Source organism: Triticum dicoccoides, chromosome 3B (assembly GCF_002162155.2).
Source record: "Triticum dicoccoides isolate Atlit2015 ecotype Zavitan chromosome 3B, WEW_v2.0, whole genome shotgun sequence".
Taxonomy (NCBI): Eukaryota; Viridiplantae; Streptophyta; class Magnoliopsida; order Poales; family Poaceae; genus Triticum; species Triticum dicoccoides.
Window position 1 is genome coordinate 16,325,861 of NC_041385.1, and position 23,065 is coordinate 16,348,925.

Sequence of the window (23,065 nt, forward strand, 5' to 3'; positions counted from 1 at the left end):
CGAAAAATGGAAAATGAATTTTTCGTCCAAAGAAAATGAATACTCCCTTAGGGCATCTCCAGCCGTTGGCCCCCCAGGGGGCAACTAAAAGCGCCGCCTGGGGGTGAGCCGACGCAAAAAATGGCCCTGGGGGCGAGTCGGTCCCCAGCCGTCGGCCCCCAGGGTCGCCCCCAGGCGCGTATTAAAAAAAAGAAGAGCTGTTCGGCGAAGTTATGATAAAAAGTAGTCAAATTTCGGCTAAACATGGCAAATTTCGGCGAAATTCGCGCATTTTCATTACATTAACCTAATCTAAAAAAGAAAGGGGTTGAAGTCGTCGCCGCCATCATCGTCCTCGGCCTTCTCCTTCTTGACGCGGGCGCCCCTGCTGGACCCGGCGTCGCCATGGCGGACTGATGGCGGCGCGTCGTCGTCGTCGTCGTCGCTGTCGCATAGGACGACGACCCTGTCTTCATCGCGGCCACGTCGGCGCTCCTCGAAGCGGCGCAGGGCGGCGCGCTGGCGCTCCTTCACCTTCTCCCGGCGTGCCTTCTCCATCGCAATGGAGTCCTGGCATGCCCATTCTAGGGCCGCGTCGTCGTCGTCGAACTCCGCCTTCACCGGCGCCAGCCCCGGCTCCGTCTTCACCGGCGCCAGCCCCGGCTCCGTCTTTGGCTTGACAAAGCGCGGAGGAGCCGGTGAGGAGGAGGCGTGCCGGCCGCCCTTGTTGATGACGATGCCGGCGCTGCGAGTGCGCCGGCCGAGTGGCGACTCCACTGCGGGTTCGGCCTTGACGCCGAGCAGGGCCGGAGTGCCAGAGGAGTGCGATGAGGATCGAGAGGAGGAAGAGGAGGAGGAGGACCCGAACCTCCTTGGAGCCCATGGCCCGACGCATCGGTGCTGCGCCGGGGGGTACGCCAACGGCGGGTTGTTGCCGCCCTCGAGGTACGTGAGCACGCCCTCGAGTGTGCGGCCGGGGACGCCCCACCAGAGGTAGCGCCCCTTGCTGTTCTGCCGGCCGCCGACCACCGGCGCGCCGTTGGTGGACGCCAATCGTTGCTGCTGGCGGCGCTCGAAATACGCCGCCCAGGCCGCGTAGTTGTCGGCGGCGTACTGGGGGAGGGAGAGTTGGGCGTCGGTGAGGGACGCGCGCACGATCTCGACCTCCTCGGCGAAGTACTTCAGCTTCGCCACGGCGTCGGGCAACGGGGGAATGGGCACTCCCCCGGCGCTGAGTCTCCACCCCGTTGGCCCGGCGCGCATGTCCGGCGGCGCCGGGATGTTCGCCTGGAACAGGAGCCAGGACTCCTGTTCGCGGAGCGAACGGCGGCCGAAGCCGTTGGCCGCCGCCTCGTCTCCGGGGAAGCGTTCTGCCATGGCGACGACGGGGCTGGGCGGGCTCGGGAGAGGTAGAGGGAGGGGCTGGGCGGCGGTGCTCGGGAGAGGCAGGGAAAGGGAGGGGCTGGACGGCGGCGAGGGGCGGGGCTGGTGTGGGCACAGGCGAGTGGAGGCCGCCGGCTTTTATAGCCGGGCCGCGCCCGTGTGTACGCGTGCGAGGGAGGGGAGGCGTCGACGCGCCGTCCCGTGAAGCGTCGTCCATGAGGAATCAATGGCAAGGCTGACCGGTGGCAGCCTTGCCATTGATTCCCTGCGGGAACCGAGGCCGTTGGGGGAAGACGAGTCACTGACGCGGCTAGCCCGCGTCTTTTTCGCGCCAAAACATCTCGCCCCGGCGCCACCGGGCGCCCCCCAGCGCGCCGGGTTCGGACTGGGTCCGCCGGCGCTGTTTTCGGCCCAAGCCGGCGAAAATCGGGCTCCTAGGGGCGCGACTGGGCCGTTTTTTCGGCGCCGGCGCGAAAAAATCGCCTGGGGAGGCCTTCCTGGGGGCGCGGCTGGAGATGCCCTTAGGCAACATTGTGTGCCATTCCAGGATGCATCCTTGTGTACAATATGAGATCATTTGAATAAACTAAGTCATGAATGTGGCCATAAGATTGATCATTTGGCTTGAAAGCCATGAATCTTCATGCATGATAGCTCATTTCTGAGAACATTTTTTAAAAATAATTGTCGTACTACAAGTTTATAATTTTTCCTGATAACTTGGTCACATATAATGACACAATGCGAAGGTTTTCCAATTTTTTGATTTTTTTTAAATTTTTTATGCCCGTTTCAAAATGCGGTCAAAACGGCGGGAATGACCGTTCCTAGCTAGTGGTTGAATCTTGGAATTTTTTTGGTGTTTCTCTGATTAAATAGATACTTATGTACCTAGAAATGATTTTTAGAAAAAATAAATAGCAAACTATAAGGCAGTTGCAGTTCAAATTTGACCCGTTTCTAGCTTAATCGATGGAAATTTGTCTTTTTCACCAGAGGTGGATAAAAACTTTTGACACCTAACCATTTGGTCAATTGTGCATTAAATATGTCCTAGTATTTGAGAAAATTGATTTGATACAATTTTGCAACAAATATATTATAGGTCCTTCACAAAAAAACTCATTTTGGACACTCGAAAAATGGAAAATGAATTTTTCGTCCAAAGAAAATGAAAAATCCCTTAGGAAACATTGTGTGCCATTCCAAGATGCACCCTTGTGCACAATTTTGAACAAACTAAGTCATGAATGTGGCCATAAGATTGATCATTTGGCTTGAAAGTCATGAATCTTCATGCATGATAGCCCATTTCGGAGGACACTTTTCTAAAATAATTGTTGTATTACAAGTTTATAATTTTTCCTGATAACTTGGTCACATATAATGACACAATGCGAATGTTTTCCAATTTTTAATTTTTTTTTTGAATTTTTATGCCCATTTCAAAATGCGGTCAAAACGACGGGAATGACCGTTCCTAGCTAGTGGTTGAATCTTGGAATTTTTTTGGTGTTTCTCTTATTAAATAGATACTCTTCCCTTCCCCCTCAGATTCTCTCCCCTCTCCTCTGATGCAGATCCCCCTCGTCCTCTCGTTGCCGCCACCCACCCCTCTGAACCTCGCCACCACCCACCTCCACCGCCGCCCTCACTCTCCCCTCGTCTCCCTCGCCCTCGACCAACCTCGCCGCCGTGTAGGGGCTGGCTTGTTGCCGCGTGCTGTTCCTGCGGGTTGTCGCTGCGGGGGCCGGCTCCCATGATTCGATCCAACCCTCTCCCCCGATCCCACCTGCCAGCGGCGACCTCCTCTCAACCAGCCCTGCCGCCGGCCTCCAGATCCAACCCAGCAGCTACCAGCTCATGCCTAACCCCTACCCTGCGGCCATGGCCGTGGCCCTGCCGCTAGGGTTTCTCACCCAGCCTTCCCTCGCCGTCACCCGTGCAGGAGGAAGGAGCCCAAGTCTCCAATGGCCATGAGCGACGGCAAGGACACCCTCGACCTCTCCGCCCTCAGCGTCGCCGTCCCCAATGCCACAAGTTCGTTCGCCGCTCCCGCTCCCCCCTTGCTATTGTTGCCGTTGATGGGGCATGAGGTATTATTGGTTTCGCTGGTGGTGGTTTCTATGCAGAGCTCAGCGCGTGGACTCCTGAGCTCAGCACCGAGAGCTCAGGCCAACCTGGTGGAGTCGATTAAGGTGTGGTTTCCTGCAACGCTTCTGCGTTATTTTGTTCCTCGTTCATTTGGGTGGCTCTGGGTTGTTTATGTGGCCTAGTTGTGCTGATTCGGTGCGGTGGTTGTGCAGAACACGCTGCAAGGATTAGCGGTGTGGCACCTGGACATGCTCGAGAGCCTGTAGCCCAAGGTCAGGAAGCGTGTCGAGGCGCTCAAAGAGATCCAGGTATAACTACAGGGGTTCCACTACGCTCTACTAGGAGATTCGTGGAAGCATGGATCATTAACTGTTCCTAAGTGCGATTTATGTGATTCTCTGATGCAACTTGCAGTTGACGGTACAATTTGGTAGGTACTGCCATTGATAAGAAGTCTTGCGTACCGGTACATCTTGGTTCGTAGTCGTACTACCAACAATTATATTTGTTTTCGATGTGTAGTCTTGCCTAAGGGAGTTTTGTCAATGCTACAAATATACTGATTAAAAAATTTGTTTTCTCCAACATTCTCAAATATACTGACTACACATTCTGCCAAGAATTGATTTACTACACATTCTCAAATTCTCCAACATTATATTTGTTTTCAATGTGCCATTCGATTTGGAGGATATGATGATCCTTTCCCCAGATGATTGGCAATGAACATGCTCAGCACTATTTCTCTTCAGAGAAACCAAGCCAGTATTCTGATCCTCCTAGCCATTGCACATGCCTGTATTCATATGGCCATTGTGGATAATTCTGTGCTTTAATAATTCTCCTGATATATCACTGTTTATTAGTAGGAGATTTCTTCTGCTTGGCCATAACAACAATTTCATGTTGTTTCTTTTGTAATTCGATGGTTGACAGTCTGATATCGAATAATGTGGTTACATCCTATTTACAGCAAAGCTTGTGATCCTTGCTAACAACTGCCTCCGCTCCGCAAGTCTGAGATTGAGTACTACGCTATGTTGGCGAAGGTCACTGTCCACCACTACCATGGAAGTAAGTTTGCATTCCTATTTAATCCAGTTTTTGTGTAGTGGTGAGTCTGTAAGATGATGTTCATTTCTGCCCATGACAGTGCAAAACCCTTCCTACTTGGCTCACAGTCCTGTCTATTACTTGTTGCTATTACTTTGTTGTGGAAGTATTAGCCGTAATTGCAGTAGAAAGCTAATAAATAGTTTGAAATTGTGAATAACATGGTAAAGCAGTCATAATCATGACTTTTTGTTGTTGTCTCAATAATATGCTGCTCAAAAGTAACAGCGCCGAATGTTTGATTTCCAGACAATGTTGATATGGGAACTGCGTGTGCTAAATACTTCCAAGTCTGCTGCCTGAGTATCATTGACCCTGGTATCTAGCACCACATTTCTCATTGTGTTACCGGGTTCATACTTTGATATACAACAACTGGGTTTCTGATCATGCTCTGTTCCTTGTTGAATTTTTAGGCGATTCCGACATCATCAATGCAACACCAGCTGGCCAGAAACCTGTGTATGCCATTTTCAGTGTCCCGTCTGATGTGTCATATGAGGTGTTCTAGAGTGTAGTTCTTGCTGGACTTGATTTGGTCTTGTGTACATCATTTATCAGTCAATGCGTCGGACCAAGGAGAGAGCTAATCAAACCAATGCGTCGGACCAAGGAGAGAGCTTGTCGATGCGGATGTGCAGGGGAACTTCCATGGACGCAGCCCCATCCCCTGCTGCTGGCACCAGGTACATTGGCGGCACCATCAGGAACGTGGGCTCGCCCGCGGCGACCACCGCGCCGGGGGACGAGCTGCTCCTCATGTGCATGTCCACCAGCACCATGTCCTCCTTGCCGCACTTCGCCGGCTCCAGGTTGACCCACATCTTGCAGGCGAACCGGGGCCGCGTTGCCGCGCTCGCCCTGGCGCACACCACGGACACGGCGGTCAGGCCGGCGCCAAGCGCGCCCACGGTGAGGAGGAACACGCGGTTGTCGTCGTCGCCGAGGAGCACCAGCCGCGGCACCGACACCGGCACGCGGAGCTTTGAGTGGATGCTTTGAAAAATGAATAGTATTTCCATGAAATTTTTGTACATGTACTACAAACCGGATGCATTTCTAGGAAATTTTGCTACGGAATCCTTGCTCCTATGTTTTTTCTATGAAAACCCTCCATACTGAATGAGGACTAAAATCTGTTTTTTTTAGAAAAGAATGAATATTCATTTTGGGAAAAGGCTATGAGTAGTTATTTTTTAAAAGGTCAAGTTAGAAGTTCAATTTTTCTTCTTATTATTATCGAGACACACATTTCAATTTCCAGAACACATTGCAGAAAATTATAGCACAAGGTAGATGTATGGAAGTAGTTGAAAGAAGCTGATGGTAATGGAGTACAAGCATGCTTGATATTTTCCACTTGAGCAACAAAAACGCAATCGCATTTGAATTTTGAAAGGGCCTGAGGGCGTGGGAGTAGTAGTAAGTTGGATGCAATTGGACTATATACTAGTAGTACAAAAGAACAATCTGGCTCATACATACTCCCTCCATTTTAAAATATAGTGCGCCCGCGCTTCCCGAGGTCCAACTTTGACCATAAATTTAACCAACGAGACCAACTGCGGCGGGAGAAAAAATTATATAATTGAAAACTTCTTTCGAATACGAATTCACTGATATAATTTTTGCTCCCGCCGCAATCGGTCTTGGTAGTTAAATTTACGGTCAAAGTTGAAGCACGGGGATAGAGGAAGCACTACATTGTGAAATGGAGGGAGTATAAATTAAAGAGATTTGATCAATCTTTTCCCTTGTCTCACACGCCACACAGACAGCACTCCACTGGGTAAAGCTGCGTGCTAGTACTGCTTTGATGGATGGAGCAGAGTCCAGAGGGGTAGATGACGGGAACCATATTCCTCTTCCCGAACTGAGCGGCGAGCCATGCCATGGGATCGGCCCGGAGGCTAGTGCTGCGCTGCACGTAAAGTACTCCTCCAATGAGTGCAGTGGTAGCTGTGAACGGAAAAAGTCTATTTTAAACCCTGAATTTATAGAGGTTCGACGAAATGAACCCTCAAGTCGAAATCCCGGTCGATTGCACCCTGAACTATGCAATCCTGGTCTAAATCGAACCTTTGGGTCGTTTGGATAGCCGGGATTGGGGTATTTCGCAAACGGCGCACACCTGCTCCCTGCTGGGCCGGCCCGCTTTATTTTTTTGTTAAAAAAATACACCAGCCCGCTTTATTTTTCGTTAAAACAAAAATAGTGCACCAGCCCGCTTTATTTTTTCGTTAAAAATCAAAAATAAGTGCACGGTGAGGCTCCAACGCGAGACCCGTGCTCTACGTATGATCGATGCAACAACCACTAGGGACACGACACATGTTGTATCACTTCCTCCCTTTTTCTTCTTTTCTCCTTTCTTTTCTTTCCTTTTTATTTTTCTTCTTATTTTTCAGTTTCCCTTTTTTGTTAAATTCATGATTTTGTTTGAAATTGATGAACTTTTTTCCATATTTGCATATTGTTTTGAAATCCCATAATTTTATAATTTTTCAATGTTTATTCGAAAAAAATCAGCATATATCACAAAAATGTTCAATACGTATTTTCAAAAATTGTTCGATGCATATATTCATTTTTTAAAAATGGTTATCATATGGGAAAATAATAATGATACAGATGGGTTTCGAACAAATGATGTACTGCTACTTGGCTCGCGGGAAGACCACCATCCAAGGATGGTTCTTGTTAGGGTAGCAGGACAATTTTTTATATAGCATAAATGCGGACAAAAAATTTTAAAGGCGAAACTAGATGACCAGTAAACTAACGTTCCCTTCATATAATTTCTGTATACATCGGAAAAAAATTATACACATGTCTATTTTCTTCACACACATTTCTCATTTTTCTGTATATATCCGAAATATTTTTATACATGTTCAAAATTTTCCAAATATAGGATTAATAATTTTATAAATATCTATTTTTTATAAACATTCACCGCCTTTGGTATTTAACTTATGGTTAACATTCTTTTTTCAAATATATGTATTTGAAACTTTTTGCAAAAACGTGTCAACCATTTTTGGGATGGTATGAAACATTGTTTAAAACTACGTGACATTTTGTACATTGTATACATTTTCTAAAATGTCATGAACATTATTTTAAAATGCATGAACATTTTTAAATTACATATATATAAATACGAAAATATATTTTGAAATGCCACATACTTTTTTTGTAATCACAAACACCAAAATATAAGTGTAACCGAAAAAAGCCAAATGGGCCGTCCCAGCGCAGAGGACGGGGGCGCTCTATGGTCAATACTGCCGCTCTCCGGCCCACTAGTCAGATGGATCCCGGTTGAATTTTGCCGGGGTTCGATTTAGACCAGGATTGCATAGTTCAGGGTGCAATCGATCGGGATTTTGATTTCGGGGTTTATTTCGCCGAACCACTACAAATTTAGGGTTTAAAATGGACTTTTTCCGCTGTGAACTGATGGTGCTGCGCTGCACGTAAAGGACTGGGCCTGCAAAGCGTTTTACTAAACTGCTATGCAGACGACACTTCACCGCACGAACTTTGGACGACGGAGGAATTAACGGTGATATCCAGTGTTTGGTCTATGCATTTTGGTCTATGCATGGACGGCTTGATGTACTGTATCGTCTGAAAATCGTTCAGATTTGTCGTGTGTGTAGCAGCGTCTTTCAAACCTGATCCTGTAATGAGCGCAGTGGTAGCTGTGAACTGATGGTGCTTGTCTCGTTCCCATGACAGCATCACACGGCCTGTGAAAATCGGCCCGGGCGAGGCGATGCACACACGTTACTTGGTGCGGTTCGTGGAGAAGAATCACCAAGCCAAACTACGTCCAAATGCCATGGGTTTTTTCACAGCCCTAGGCTGCCGCCACGCGAAAAATGCTTTGTCGGCCGCGCCGCTTCCCCCTCCGGCGGTCCGTTTTGTCGGAGGAGCGGCACCGCGTGGGGGTCTTCGTCTTTGGCGGTGGCCGATGGCACAAAGGGGTGGTTGGAGGTGGTGTCGCATAACTGCTGCATGGTGGTGATTCATATGGCCAATGGGGTGTCATAGGTGGTTTCAGGATTTATCGTCTCTCTGGATTGTGCGTGCAACCGCCGTACTAAAATATGGGGGGCGCCAATTTCTTGACAAAGGATCTCGCGGCCACACGAATCTCCCACCCCGAACGCAAAATTGGGAGGGTCAACAAAAAATTGGCTCGGATTCAAAATTTTGGGGTTATCCAAATGCATGCCCCGCCTATCGGTAAAGCCAATAATTTGGTAAGGTAACTTCCAGCTGCCATTAGTCTCGTTGACTTGTTTTCTATTTTAATAAATTTATGATTGTGTTCATTGAAGAAAGCAAAGGCCAAGGGTTTCTTCCCGGACCCGGCCTTTCTCGTACCGTCATGCTCCCAATGCGGCTGGCTGCAGGGGCCAATCTCTAAGATACCGGCGGGCCCAATTGTCAAAGTGTGCCATGCTCTTATTCTTGGAGGAGCGGCACCGGGCTTAGTCTGTCGTCTGGGGCGGTAACTATGACATGGTGGAGATCCCTATGGTCTGATGGGGCGTCGTAGGTGATGTGGGCATTTACGGGCCCTTCTGAATTGTGTGTGCGCCCGTCATACCAAAACATGGGCGAATTCACAAACAACGGATGTTGTGGCCACGTGAATCACACTCGTTGGGCACAAAATCAGCATGGGCAACTGAAAAAGCAAGCGTTTTGACTCTCCGCTAGCTGGCATACTCTTCTGCTATGAATGGAACAAAAAAAAAATCAATGGTTCAGATCTAATTTTTTTTATAGAAGAAACCTACTGCGAGCTCACGAAAATTCGCTTTCGACGGGAGTCGAACCCCGATTTGCAAGGAAACACCACCGTGTCCTTGCCACTGGGCTACATCCGTAATTTTTATGGGAGTTACCCAAACGCGTGACATGCCTATCAGTCACCTCCAATATTTTGGCAGGGTAACTCTGGGCTACCATTGAGTTTGTAAGTATATTGTTTTGGTGTGGGTAACTCTCGGCCTCGGTTGTCGCCGCCGTCCGTCGAAGTCATAGCTTGCTAGAGAGGTTGTTCCCGCAGGAGGTGTGACGACGAGAAGAGCCTTCTCTCAGTCGGGAGACGAGCCATCTGCTGATCTCGCACACTCCGTCCATGAATGCGTTCAAGTTGCGTACCGCCTCTACATGGTGTTGGCCATGACAGTTGGAGATGGCGAGGAGACCATGACACTGACAGCTCTTCCGGCGTCCATGGAGCAGCGTTGCGGCGCGGTGCCATTGGAGCTTGTCATCGAGGTCGCGTGCCCCTCGCATGAACTGTGGCTGCCTTCTCGATGAAGGAGAAGTGCACTGAGGTGCTCCATTCGTCGATGAAGCTAAAGTGTTGCCGCCGCCGGATCCAGTTTCCATGCTGGAGCAGATTGATTCGTACGGAGTCGGGGGCTCTATAGTACAAGGGCAAGCTCAGATTCGAAGGCCTCCCAAACAAGTCCTGGACTACGAAGTCGATGAAAGTTGATCTGATGGACCTTGGTGACAACTTGATCGAGGTCCTGGCACCGACAAACCGCCGCCAGCTCGAGGTAATGGCTTGGCTACGTGACCCGTTCTATGTTGGCAAGCTGGTGACAGTTGAGATACCTGAGCCCAAGCTGTTTAACAAGCCACTAGAGTCGATGGAAGAGTATGAAGCAACACAGTTTGACTTGGGTGACTACAGGCCATTGTCGCCGAGGAAGAAGAAGACACTATTGTATCCAATTATGTGACATATGAAGGAGGTGGTTGATTGCGGTCCTCTGCTCGCCGAGGACTTGCCGGATGAGTGGCTACCAGGAGAAGATGACATATAGTCAGTTCTTTTGGCGGCTTAAAAATAAGCCGCCTCCTCCCCAACTTTTCTCGTAAGCCGTCTTCCTCATTCATTGAGCCTTCTAAACTAGTTATGAGATAACTAATTTAGAAGTCTCAACAAATTTAGGGAGCGGCTTATTAAGTTAGGAGAGGCAGCTTATTTTTTAAGCCACCCAAAAAAACTGACCCATAGTCTTGTGCTATCAATAAGAGAAAAAGATAAATAAAAAATCAGTGACTCAGATCTAAAATTTTGGTAGTTATCCAAATGCATGCCATGCTTATCAGTCAATAACGGTAGTTTGGTAGGGTAACTCTGGGCCGCCATCCAATTTGTAAGTAGATGTTTACACTTATAGTGTCGATGACTTGCTTTCATTTTAATATAGACAGATTACTTTGTTAGAAAATGGTATTTTTTTTCTAACAAAGCACATTTATTTTAAAAAAAGAATTATGGTCATGTGTATTAGAAGTCACTATTTCTTTTGTGGGGGGAGGGGCAAACTCCATCCCTCAAAGCTCAACACTTTATTATTAGCAGTCTAAGCCGTGTACAGAGATAAGTTTGGCCCTTAGGAAGGAGATGGCTTCAAAAGCCCTTTTGGAACTACATCTGGAACCTTTGCTGCAAAGAAAAGCACAGCTAGGGAAGATGTACTGGAGAAGGATTTCTTAGCAAGATTATGAGCCATAGAGCTTTTAATCATTGGAATGTGCTCAATCCTGTAAACATGAGGACTGAAGACAAGATCGAAGAAATCAGCAAAGTAGGATGCCGAATCAAATCCTTGGCCTCCGGAACTCTTACCAAAGTCCTGCAATCAGCGAAAATTTCGAAACAGTGTTCCAGTTCAAAGCATTGAGGACTGCAGCCGCTAGAAGAAGTCCCATTGCTTCTGCCTGCAAAACTGAACAAACTTTCATAGCAGACGCTTGAACAAATATGGAATGGTTGCTTGATTCATTCCTTAGGAAGACTCTGAGAGAAGCTTCATCAGGAATAACTGCAGGGTTATATGCTGCATCAAACATGTTGAATATTCAAATTTATACATAGAGAAGAGTTAGGAGATTTTTTTGACAGAAGGCCTCCTTTCTTCCTCATTATCCTCCCGTAAACCCGCATTAAGCGTCGCTTTGGTGTCATGGATAACATTTCTTGACATGAGATAGATAGATTGCAACAGATGCAAATGAAATGCTTGCAAGTTGGAATGATACAACACCGCAAGAAGATGCATTTCACCACAGGATTAGCACAAAGCATAATATCCTACAACGACATTTAAGTACCCTACAACGACATTAAAGTTGACTACTAGGCAGGATAAGACTACCATCAAAGATGAACTGCATCTGCTAATAAACATCACCCAAATAGAGTACTTAGTTTAAGCTGGAACTCCGAAATAAGCAACCACGAACTGCCTTGAGTGAGTGCTGGAGCTAATCAAACCAATGCGTCGGACCAAGGAGAGAGCTTGTCGATGCGGATGTGCAGGGGAACTTCCATGGACGCAGCCCCGTCCCCTGCTGCCGCTGCTGGCACCAGGTACATTGGCGGCACCATCAGGAACGTCGGCTCGCCCGCGGCGACCACCGCGCCGGGCGACGAGCTGCTGCTCATGTGCATGTCCACCAGCACCATGTCCTCCTTGCCGCCGTTCGCCGCCGCTGCCTCCAGGTTGACCCACATCTTGCACGCGAACCGGGGCCGCGTCGCCGCGCTCGCCCTGGCGCACACCACGGACACGGCGGTCACGCCGGCGCCGAGCGCGCCCACGGTGAGGAGGAACACGCGGTTGTCGTCGTCGCCGAGGAGCACCAGCCGCGGCGCCGACACCGGCACGCGGAGCTGGCTGGCCTTGCCGTACTGCACGGCGCGCACCGGCACCGAGTGGACGGTGTGGAGGTGGCCGGCGAGCGCCTGCGGCGCGCCGACGTAGCCGCAGCCGGGCTCCGTGCAGCGGCAGGGCGCGTGCGCGCACGCGGTCTGGTGCTCGGCGACCTCGTGGTAGGTGACGTACCTCGGGCAGCCGGCGTTGGGGCACTCGATCCTGGTGGAGGACACGACGGCGTCCAGCGCGGGGCACTGGTCGAAGAAGCCGGCGCCGTCCACGCACGCCTTGCACTGGCCGCGGGGCAGCTGGGCGACGCAGCCGCCGCAGGCCAGGTGCCCCGCCTTGCACTGCAGCAGCAGGAACACAAATCGGAGTCCGACGGTAAATCAGCACATCTTCTTGAGGAAGGAAAGGATGGATGTTTCACCGGCCGGCACGGCACCGAGGCCGAGTGTGGAAGAAAAAAGGGAAGAACCTGGAAGACGGGGGGCTTGAAGGGGAGGGTGCAGAGGGGGCAGTGGAGCAGGCGCTTGTCGATCCTCACGGCGAGCTCCTCTCTCGGGCTGTACGGCGCCGCCGCCGCGACGATGCCCCCTGGGTCTCCTCCTCCGGCCGCATCTGGAGCGACGAGCTCTTGCTTCACGGAGTGGGCGTCGGGCAGGTCCAGGCGCGGCTTCTTGGCGCTCTCCTCGTCGGCCTTGTCCGGCGAAGCCCTGCTCCTCCCCTCGGCGGCGGCGGCGGCGCCCTGCATCCTGGCTGGCCGGACTTTGGGGAAAGAAAACTTTTTTCTAGCAGGAGTTGTGAGAGAGAGAGAGAGAGAGAGAGGAGAAGAGCAGAGGTCCAAGAAGAAAAGGGGCCGAGGCAGCTACTGTTCCAAGTAGTACTACTGCAGTATAAATGCTTCTGTCCTCATTATCAGCACTTGCCACTGTTCCACACAATCCCCCTGCATTAACGTAGTAGTACTATCTCTTCATGATAAACGAGCCAAAATGATTTGATATATGCCACATTACTGTCATAATGCCCCAACCAGCTGCATGTATGTTATATCATTGTTTAGCGTAAAAAAAGGAAACGTTTGGGCGCGGTGCGCCGGCCGAAACGTTGCGCCGGTTCGCACGCCACGCTGGCAAACGCGCCCGTGCAGTGGCCCCGCCTCCTTCCCTATGCGCCTCCATCCCCTACCTCCAGCCTAGTGCGCGCATCCTTCCCCTCCCCCGGGCTGCGACTAGGCCACAACAGACTCCATCGCCGGCGGCCAGGTGCTCCCTCGCCGGCCGCCATGGCTGCCTGCTGCCATGGCTAGATCCATCCCCTACCTACAGCCTTCAAGCGCGCGCATCCCACCCCCTCCTCCTCCCGGGTAGCGACTGGGCCACCACAAGCTCCGTCGCCGGCGGCCAGGCGCTCCCTCGCCGCCCGCCATGGTTGCCTGCCCGCCATGCCCGGATCCATCCACGTATAGAAGTGTTGCAACCGTCACCTAGAAAAGCTTCAACAGCCATTGAAAAAAGCTTCAACCATAGACATAGAAAAGCTTCAATGGCACTGCACAAAAAAGGGGGAAGCTGCAGCCGTAGTTGATTTTTGCTACTACCGACGAAGTTTTTTGCTACATCCATCAGGCGGAGCTCGGACCTCGCGACGACGACAACGATGTTTTGCTGCAACCGTAGCAGGATTTTGCTACAACTAGCATCATTTTTTGCTACAACCGGCATAATGTTTTGTTACATCCATCATGGCCGAGCTGCGACCCGCGACGACGACGACGACTTTTTGTTACAACTGTTATATGTATTTGCTACGTCCGGCAACGGGTTTTGTTACATCCGTTCATTTTTTTAGAATGCAAATGTTTGCTACCTGCAACGGCGAGCTACAACCAGCGACAATGGCGACCTTTCTTTTTTGTTGCAACCATGTCTCCATTTTGCTACGACCAACAACGAAAAATGCTACAACGGCCAATTATATTTGCTGGAACCAGTCAATCGCCAGCGAGGCGGAGCTGCATCCATGGCGTGCGCAGGCGGGATCCATCCATGGCGAGCGCGGACGGCGAAGCTGCATCCATGGCGAGCGCGGCCAGCGGAGCTGCATCCATGGCAAGCGCAGCCAGAGGAGCTACATCCATGGCGAGCGCGGATCTCCGACGAGCGCGGGCGGCGGAGCTGCATCCATGGCGACCGCTGTTCTTGGGCAAACGCAGAAGGCCGGCGAGGGCGCCCACCGGCGACGTGGGAACGCCGCGGTGGTGCTTCAAGCTCGGCCGTTTTCTCGCGGGGTATGGCGTGGTCTCGGCGGCGCTCGAGGGAGGAGACAACGCTTCTGCGAGAGGAAGAAGGGAGCTGGGCGAATCGTTTTTTACCTAGATCTGACGGTCTCCGCGATTTGATCTGACGGCCCGCGCGCGACCGGCCGAAACGTTCGGCCGGTGCACCGGCGCAGAATGCTGCCCTAAAAAAAATGTCTTACATTTTGATACGGAGGTTGTATTTTTTACGATTAGGCAAATCAAATATCTACATTATTCCTCTCCATCCTCTCCATATGTTCCATATCTAGCGGTTGCCGTAATTAGCGTAATCGGTCAATTATGGTTAGGATAGTAATTGTGAGTACTTGTATATCTTTTGTAAGCATCTATTGCTTTTCTTAACCGGCTGCATCTATTACTATGAGATATCAATGTTAAGATATTTTTGTATATGTTGTGAGTACTTCCTTGTATATACTCAGATTGTGGGTCACCACTGTGGTTTCCATTCCCACACTTATATATTGTATAGATATAAGCCGTGCTCTTAATCAATTTCATTATCGCTACTTTGTCCATGTATTCATGATGTCTTCTCTTTCAAATACCTACAAGTGTGAGATAAAAGGTTGACTATTGCATATCCATGTTCTAGAAACATTGAGGAACATAATTGTAAGCGTATGTTTTTTTTTCTTTCTTGCACATTTGCCTGCTTCATTGATTCATAGTGGAGTACTTTTGACTCCATCGCCAGATAACAACACCAACAAATACGTGGGAGCATAAGGGACACGTGTAACCAAAGAGTACAAAGGAGCAACATAGACGCATCACAACTTCTCACCCAACTCAGAAGCGAGAAACTATGGTGAGAGATATACGCGGGAAACAGTGACGTGAGATATACGTGGGAACTCAGAAGCGGGAAACTATGGCGAGAGATAAAAGCGGAAAACTATGGCAGGAGATATAAGCAGGAAAGTATGGCAGAGGAAAACTCTGCTGCCGCCTGGTCCCGTAGCGGTAGATGCCATGTGTTGGCTGGCGCGACTGCCGTCACTGCCCAGGTGATCTTTTTTATCTATATGGTCCATAGGTAGTCCTTTTTGTTAATTAGATTAGCCAAGGTGGTTTTTTTTGGAAGAAAAAATGGTTGCATGCAGCTATTTGCTTTGCCAAAGCCAATAGAAACTAATTGATTTCGCAGAAACAAATTAGTGCTAAATAGTCACACTAAATCCGATTAGAGCTGCATCCCGTAGCTGACTGGCCAGTCGGCTTCGCCGAAGCAGACTGGATCCTAATCGGCTTCTATGAAGCCGATAGGATTCCAATCGGCTTCAGCGTGATGAACTGAACCCAATCGGCTTTGCTTAACGGTGTAATATTTGTCAAATTTATTTAAAAAGTGTATTATTTAAAAAATTAGCTCTGTTTTGGTCAGCATGTTGGAGTTGCTATAATTGTTTCTGTCTACCAACTGCGTGAACATGAACAATGACCTACGAAAATGAAAATGAAAAAGAAAAAGAAGAGCATTTCGCGGGCCAGGTTTCAAAATTTAAAAGGAAGAAGCGAAAGATGTCTATCTCTCCTTCACGTGGCTGACCCCTCCCCACCCCCACCCATGGCTAACACATTTGAGGCAAAAGAGCTCTGCACACCCATTTCATCCGCCTGAACCACCCCCATTCTGGGAACCAAGGCTCTCCCCACCCAGAGTCACGACTTCTCCCTCCTGGCCGGCGGCCTCATTCCCTTCCCCTCCACTCCTCCGGCAAGCAAGATGGGTCGCGGCGGCAAGAAGGCCAGGGTGGAGTCGCCCACCGCCGACGTCACTCTCGCTTCACGTGGCCGTCGGGCAGGTCCAGCCCCGCCTTCTTGGCGCTGTTGTCGGCCTTCTCCGGCGAACCCCTGCTCCTCCCCTCGGCGGCGGCGCCCTGCATTACGGCTGGCTGGACTTTGGGGAAAGAAAACCCCTCTGTGTGTGAGTCAAGCCAAAATCTTCAGGTGGTGGTGGGAGAAGAGAAAGCAGAGGTACAAAGGAGGTGCAAGAACAAACGCAGCTGCACTATAATAAATGCTTGCTTCCTCATTGACCACGTATTTCTTGCCACGACACACTAATGTTCTTACTAGAGTAATGTTCTTCATGCCAAGGGAGCCAAAATAACTTGATATGCACATTAATATCATAATGCCCTATCCAGCTGCATGTATAAGCATTCCTCTGCATCTAGGTATAAGACTACTTGAACTGCAAAAACATCTTATATTTAGAATTTTAGATACAGAGGGAGTATACTCAATACAATACTTGGTTATTCCTTTCCATATCTAGCATTTGCCTTAATTAGCATAATCAGACCATTATGATTAGCATAGTAATTGCGAGCACTTCCTTATCTTTCTTTTGTAGTAATCTACTATTAATACAATATGAGATTTCAAGAAATGTCACGGTTGTGTCTTCCATTCCCAAACTTATACATTACTACGGCATATCATGACAATCCATGATCTTAATCAATTTCATTATCACTAGTTTATCTATATATTTATGTTGTCTTTCTTTTAAGTGCCTACAAATGTGTGGAAAAAAGTTTGACTATTGCAGGTCCATGTTCTTTTAGAAAGAAAAATGAGGAACATAAATGTATGTTCATGTTTTTCTTGGCAAAGTTTATTTTTAACTCCACCGCCAGATTACAATACCAGCAAACACGTGGGACCTCATAAAAAGAAAATGATACATGTGTAAGCACAAGGGACACACGTAGTCAAATAGTACACAGGCGCGCGCACACACGTCATAACATCTCACCCAGGTCACCACACACATCCCGCCGTTCCCATTGTCATTTACCGGTGACTCAAGATGTGGTCGAAGGAGGAGACGGGAGTGGTGGTGGCATTTCTCGCTCCACGTTTGTTGTTGTTCTTTGCTAGTAGCAACCTACTCATCGGGCATGATGCCAACAACAAGGGCAACAACAATAGCAATATGGCCACAAGCCTTCGAAAGATCCTTGGAACAGGGGATACATGTTAGAGACCTCCAATGGCAAAAATGAGTAGGTTCTTGCATAGGAGGAGGAGAAATAAACCCTTGATTCGAGCAGATGCTATAAAGAACTTTTCTAGGAGATTTGTTCAACTCTCTGGAAAAATGTTTTTCTCTTAAAAACTGATGTGCATATTCCTGACATTTTTTCCCGTCGCATCCATTCTCTTTGAAGTTCAACATCTCTTATGTTAGTTCATTGACTAAGTATGCAAAAGGGAAAGAAGATAATTTGTTGGCTGGTTCTTGGCAAGAGGCAGGAGAAGGTTCTCAGCAAACATTGTAACAAAACTCTCGAGTGCCCAAGAAGAGAATGAGGCGCACCAAAAAGAAAAATGAACAACCGGGTGAATAAAATGTTCAGATTGACGAAGGTAATGCACTAAAGAAATAAAAAAGGTGGCAGACATAGATAACTCAATACTGGCGAAGGTTGTTCTTCAAGAAGCATTATTGATTCAAATGAAACGCAAGAAGAGAGGGATAAGAGAACTAAACGTATTACACACCCTTGGACAAAGATCTGGTATGCTTATGGCAAGCTTACTGAAAGGTATAGTAAGCGGTTTGCTTTCAACGTTGTCGTGGTCTGACTTGGTTACTCTCGGCGTTGCTATCAAGGGACAGTATGAGCGTCCTCCTCATGCTGATGCCGATCCCTCTTCTCTCAAGACCCTGCAAGACTACCCTGAGGAACTTGATAAGCGAAGTTTATCCACTGAAATGTGTGCAAGAAAGCAAAGAAAGTGGTTACTGATGTGAGGAAAGTTGTAGCTCCTGTTGAAGAAATTGCAAAAAAGATAGAAAGACGCCCTAAGGTCAAACATGATGCTCAGATTGCAGGTCCACTTCCTCCAAGCCAAAGAAAACGTGGTTGCTAAGAGGTCTAAACCCTCTGAAGAGATTGCTCCTGCACCTCCCCTGTAGAATAATGGTGAACATGTGTAAATATTGCTTTTGATGAATCACCGAAGAAGTCAATGTTAAAGAGGCCTGCTCGGAAAACACCCAAGTCCACTATGGAAATGCATGAAACTGAGAATGTTGATGCATACGAAGGTTTTTATGATAACGGTATTAATGCACCTATTGCTACAGTACAACCTCATCCACAATCTCCTCAACCCCAATCACAACCAGAAACTTCCAAGGATAGTTATGATTCTGAGGAAGGTCGTGCTCAGAGATACAAAATTCCTCTACAAGATGTTGCAGCTTCTCCCTCCAACAAGAAGGAATTGGAAGCTGCTCCATCCTTCTCGATGGTCAATTCTGCAGATTTCGAGACGTTTGATGATATTGTGATAATGGAAAGTTTGGATGAAAGTGCTTGGTGTGGTTGAAGGACTTCTTGAAGATGCGACTGGCTAGGAAGTTGAACTGAATGAAATTTATGCTGAACAAGATGAAGCTCTCAATGTTATGGATGAAACTTTTGATGATGGTGATGAGTATCGTTCTCTGAAAGACATCTATGGCACTTGATCTCAACGAGTCTGAAAGATTAACGAGAAGAAAATCACTTGGCATACCAAGTTGGTGGACGTCGTTCTCACTATCATCGAAGTGCACAATGTCAGAGTGACTGGATATTCTGCACCAAAGAAAGTTGTTGCACACTTGGAACAACAACCAAGAGCAAGAAAACCAAGTGTGCCAAGCGCATGGCTTAATAACATGTTGAGCAGCCGAGAGCGAAGAAATTCTCTACATGAGATAATCCCTGTCGGATAATAGTTGTTGTCAACACCAAGGATATCCCTCCGGAGAAAAGTGCTCCGAAGAGAAAGTGGAGCAGAGAGCCCAAGAAGAAAATGTTCCACCGGAGAAGAGCGCTCCATCATATGAAAGTAGAAACTATTCTCCCACCATACTAGAGTGCTCCTACAGAAAATGCTCCTGTAGAGAAAGTTGCATCTTCTGAACCTTGCTCTCCTGGAGAAATCCCTCTAGATGTAGTTCTCGAGAATGCAGGAGCAACCGACTCTCCTTGCAGACATGTTTACATTCCGTTTGTCAGTCCTTTTGAGGAAAATAATTCTGAAGAAGTGAAGACGAGGGATCTCGAAGAAAAACAAACTGAACAAAGTTGCTCCATCTGAGTCGAGTGCTCACCAAGAAGTTGTTGCAGATAAGGACTTGTGCCTCCCTCTGAAGAACATGCAAAATCTAGTGCTATATCAAGTACCTTTGAGCCCGTCGTGGCAGTTACAACAAAAGTCCTTTAGCCTCGCCTACAATCTATCTCAGAAGAAAGGGAAGAAGTTGTTGTTGCTGGTCATGAAGATGATAGATTTCCTCGTTTTCCTCAAAAGAAGATGCTGAAGTTTGAGTCTGGCAGATCACTTTGTCCTTCATTCAACATGACCCAACATAAAGAGAAGCTAAACTTCTTTGGAGAGAGTCCTTATGATAGTCCTTTAACATCTCAGTCTGCTCGCTTCTGGACAATGAAGCAAATCGAAGCTTTTGTGTAACAAACAGAGAGTATTACAACATGATTACTTGCACATCCTGTTGGTGCACACTGTGAGTTGTTTCTCACCAATTCTAAATACTCTGGATGCACTCTAGCTAACCAGCGTATTGAATTTTCATCATGACTGGAACGCCGAGCTGATAAGTTCTATGCCACAGTCAATGTCACGGGTGATTCTCAGGATTCTTGTACATGAGTGTTGGAATGGATGATGGAAACTAAGAGAATCAAGCACTCACCCTTGATGTTCCTACCGAACTTCAATTTTCCCATTCATGAAGATCATGCTTTGTTATTGAGCTACACAAAGTTAACGACTTGGAGTTTTGGAACAATGCACAATCATAGATGGATCCTACCATTCTTGGGGGCTATGCCAATACCAATGCAAAAGTTAACGACTTGGAGTTTTGGAACAAAACTTTCTACAGAATTATGAGAAAAAACTCAATGTCTGAAGAAAGGCACACACTCTCAATACTTGACTGAAGGAATAATGCACAATCTGCTTATCTCTACACTACAAAAAAAAGACACATCCGTGACATTTTGGGCCGAACGAATTTTTTTCTGTCATACTTATGACACTTCTATGACGATAATTGTGACAAAACCCGGTATCATCATAGATGTGGTGGGATCCTACTTCTATGACAAAAAATCATGATAGAAAATGGGGTTTTCATCCTGGGCGGGCGGAGACGCAGCTGCATGACATTCTTTGGGCCATTCATGACAGGAAAAACTGTGGTAGAAGCAAGGGCGAGGAAAATTTCAGGGAGTTCCCGGTTACGGTGGGTGGTCGGGGGCTGAGCGATGCGCCTTTCTCTTGTACACGTACGCGCGTGGGTGCGAGGCATTGGGCTCTAACTAAACCCGAGCGAGGCGTCTCCTAACTGAACCCGAGCGATTGCACTGCAGGCTACACATTACTAAACCCAAGCAATCGAGCGATTCCTTCGCTACTGCTGCTAACTGAAGCTGAACAATGCTGCCTCTAGATGAACAGTGAGCATTGCTAGGGGTTGGATGAACAGTTCCCGGTGGGGGTTGGATGAATAGGACCCCGTGGTCTTGCCGCTGGATGAACAGGACCCCGGTCGATCGAGCCGGTTGGGCGTGGATGAACAGGACCCCGTGGAGGGCTGGATGAACAGGACCCCGTGGAGGGAAGGTTGAACAGTAGCCGGTGGAGGGCTGGTTGAAAAATAGCCAGTGGAGGGCTGGATTAATAGTAGCCTGTGGACGGGTGGTTGAACAGGACCCCGTGGAGAGGGCTGGTTGAACAGTAGCCGGTGGAGGAGCGCGCGGTGGAGGCTGGATGAACATGAGTGAGGGAGTCTTGGACTAGAGGGTGTCCGGATAGCCGAATTATCATCATCGGCCGGACTCCATGACTATGAAGATACAAGATTGAAGACTTCGTCCGGTGTCCGGATGGAACTTTCCTTGGCGTGGAAGGCAAGCTTGGTAATACGGATATGTAGATCTCCTACCATTGTAACCGACTCTGTGTAACCCTAGCCCTCTCCGGTGTCTATATAAACCGGATGGCTTTAGTCCATAGGATGAACAACAACCATACCATAGGCTAGCTTCTAGGGTTTAGCCTCCTTGATCTCGTGGTATATCTACTCTTGTAATACCCACATCATCAATATCAATCAAGCAGGACGTAGGGTTTTACCTCCATCAAGAGGGCCCGAACCTGGGTAAAACATCGTGTCCCTTGTCTCCTGTTACCATCCGCCTAGACGCACAATTCGGGACCCCCTACCCGAGATCCGCCGGTTTTGACACCGACATTGATGCTTTCATTGAGAGTTCCTCTGTGTCGTCACCGATAGGCTCGATGGCTTCTTTGATCATCAACAACGAAGCAGTCCAGGGTGAGACCTTTCTCCCCAGACAGATCTTCGTATTCGGCGGCTTTGCACTGCGGGCCAATTCGCTTGGCCATATGGAGTAGATCGAAAGCTACGCCCCTGGCCGTCAGGTTAGATTTGGAAGTTTGAACTTCACGGCTGACATCCGCGGAGACTTGATCTTCGATGGATTCGAGCCACAGCCGAGCGCGCCGCACTGTCACGATGGACATGATTTAGCTCTGCAGCCGGACAGTGCCCTGGAGGCCGCACACGAGTCCGCTCCGACCCTCAATTCGGAGCGGGCTGCGCAGATCAAGGATGGGTGGCTAGACACCGCCTCGGGGGCTGCAACCTCTACAGTGATAGAGCCGAACACTGACCTTGTCCCTCACGAAGCTCGTGACTCCAAGGTGCAGGACTCCTTGCCGGACTCCGAACCTCCCGCGCCCCCTCCGATCGAATCTGATTGGACGCCGATCACGGAGTTCACCGCAGCGGACATCTTTCAACACTCACCTTTCGGCGACATCTTGAGTTCGCTAAAGTATCTCTCGTTATCAGGAGAGCCCTGGCCGGACTGCGGTCAGGACGGTTGGGATGCGGGCGACGAAGAAATTCAAAGCCCACCCACCACCCATTTGGTAGCCACTGTCGACGATCTAACCGACATGCTAGACTATGACTCCGAAGGCATCGACGGTATGGACGACGATGCCGGAGACGACCAAGAACCAGCGCCCACCGGGCACTGGAAATCCACCTCATCATATGACATATACATGGTGGATATCACAAAGGATGGGAATGGCGAAGGAACAGCGGAGGATGACCCCTCCAAGAAACAGCCCAAGCGCCAGCGTCAGCGGCGCCGCTCTAAATCCCGCCACAGCAAGAATGAAGATTCCAGCACTGGAGATAATAATACACCGGTCAGTGCCGAAGACAACCCACTCCAGCAAGATCCAGCGCAGGAGGACGGAGACGCCAGCCCTCATGAGAGAGCGGCAGAAGAAGAGGTAGAGGATTATATGCCTCCCTCCGGAAACGAGGCAAGCCTCGACGACGATGAATTTGTCGTGCTTGAGGATCCCGTCGAACAAGAGCGTTTTAAACGCA

The 23,065-nt window shown here is 48.8% G+C and overlaps 1 protein-coding gene and 2 pseudogenes across 1 annotated transcript; 2 read left to right on the top strand and 1 right to left on the bottom strand.

Moving 5' to 3' along the window:
- Window positions 1–3,332: 3,332 nt before the first annotated feature.
- On the top strand, window positions 3,333–5,304 carry LOC119279098 (annotated as a pseudogene).
- Window positions 4,144–4,235, top strand: LOC119282923 (annotated as a pseudogene).
- Window positions 5,305–11,605: 6,301 nt separating the features above from the next.
- LOC119274420 (E3 ubiquitin-protein ligase SINA-like 10) lies at window positions 11,606–13,119 on the bottom strand. The gene is made up of 2 exons (XM_037555116.1): window positions 12,748–13,119; window positions 11,606–12,619 (listed from the first exon to the last, which is right to left on the bottom strand). The coding sequence occupies exons 1-2, from the start codon at window positions 13,021–13,023 to the stop codon at window positions 11,882–11,884; spliced, it is 1,014 nt and encodes a 337-aa protein (XP_037411013.1). The 5' UTR covers window positions 13,024–13,119; the 3' UTR covers window positions 11,606–11,881.
- Window positions 13,120–23,065: the final 9,946 nt, after the last annotated feature.

Excerpts from the sequence above, each read along its gene's own strand:
- LOC119274420 (XM_037555116.1), bottom strand. The coding sequence starts at position 13,023 with ATGCAGGGCGCCGCCGCCGCCGCCGAGGGGAGGAGCAGGGCTTCGCCG. Across the intron at positions 12,620-12,747 it reads TCAAGCCCCCCGTCTTCCAG|TGCAAGGCGGGGCACCTGGC; the intron begins GTTCTTCCCTTT and ends CTGCTGCTGCAG.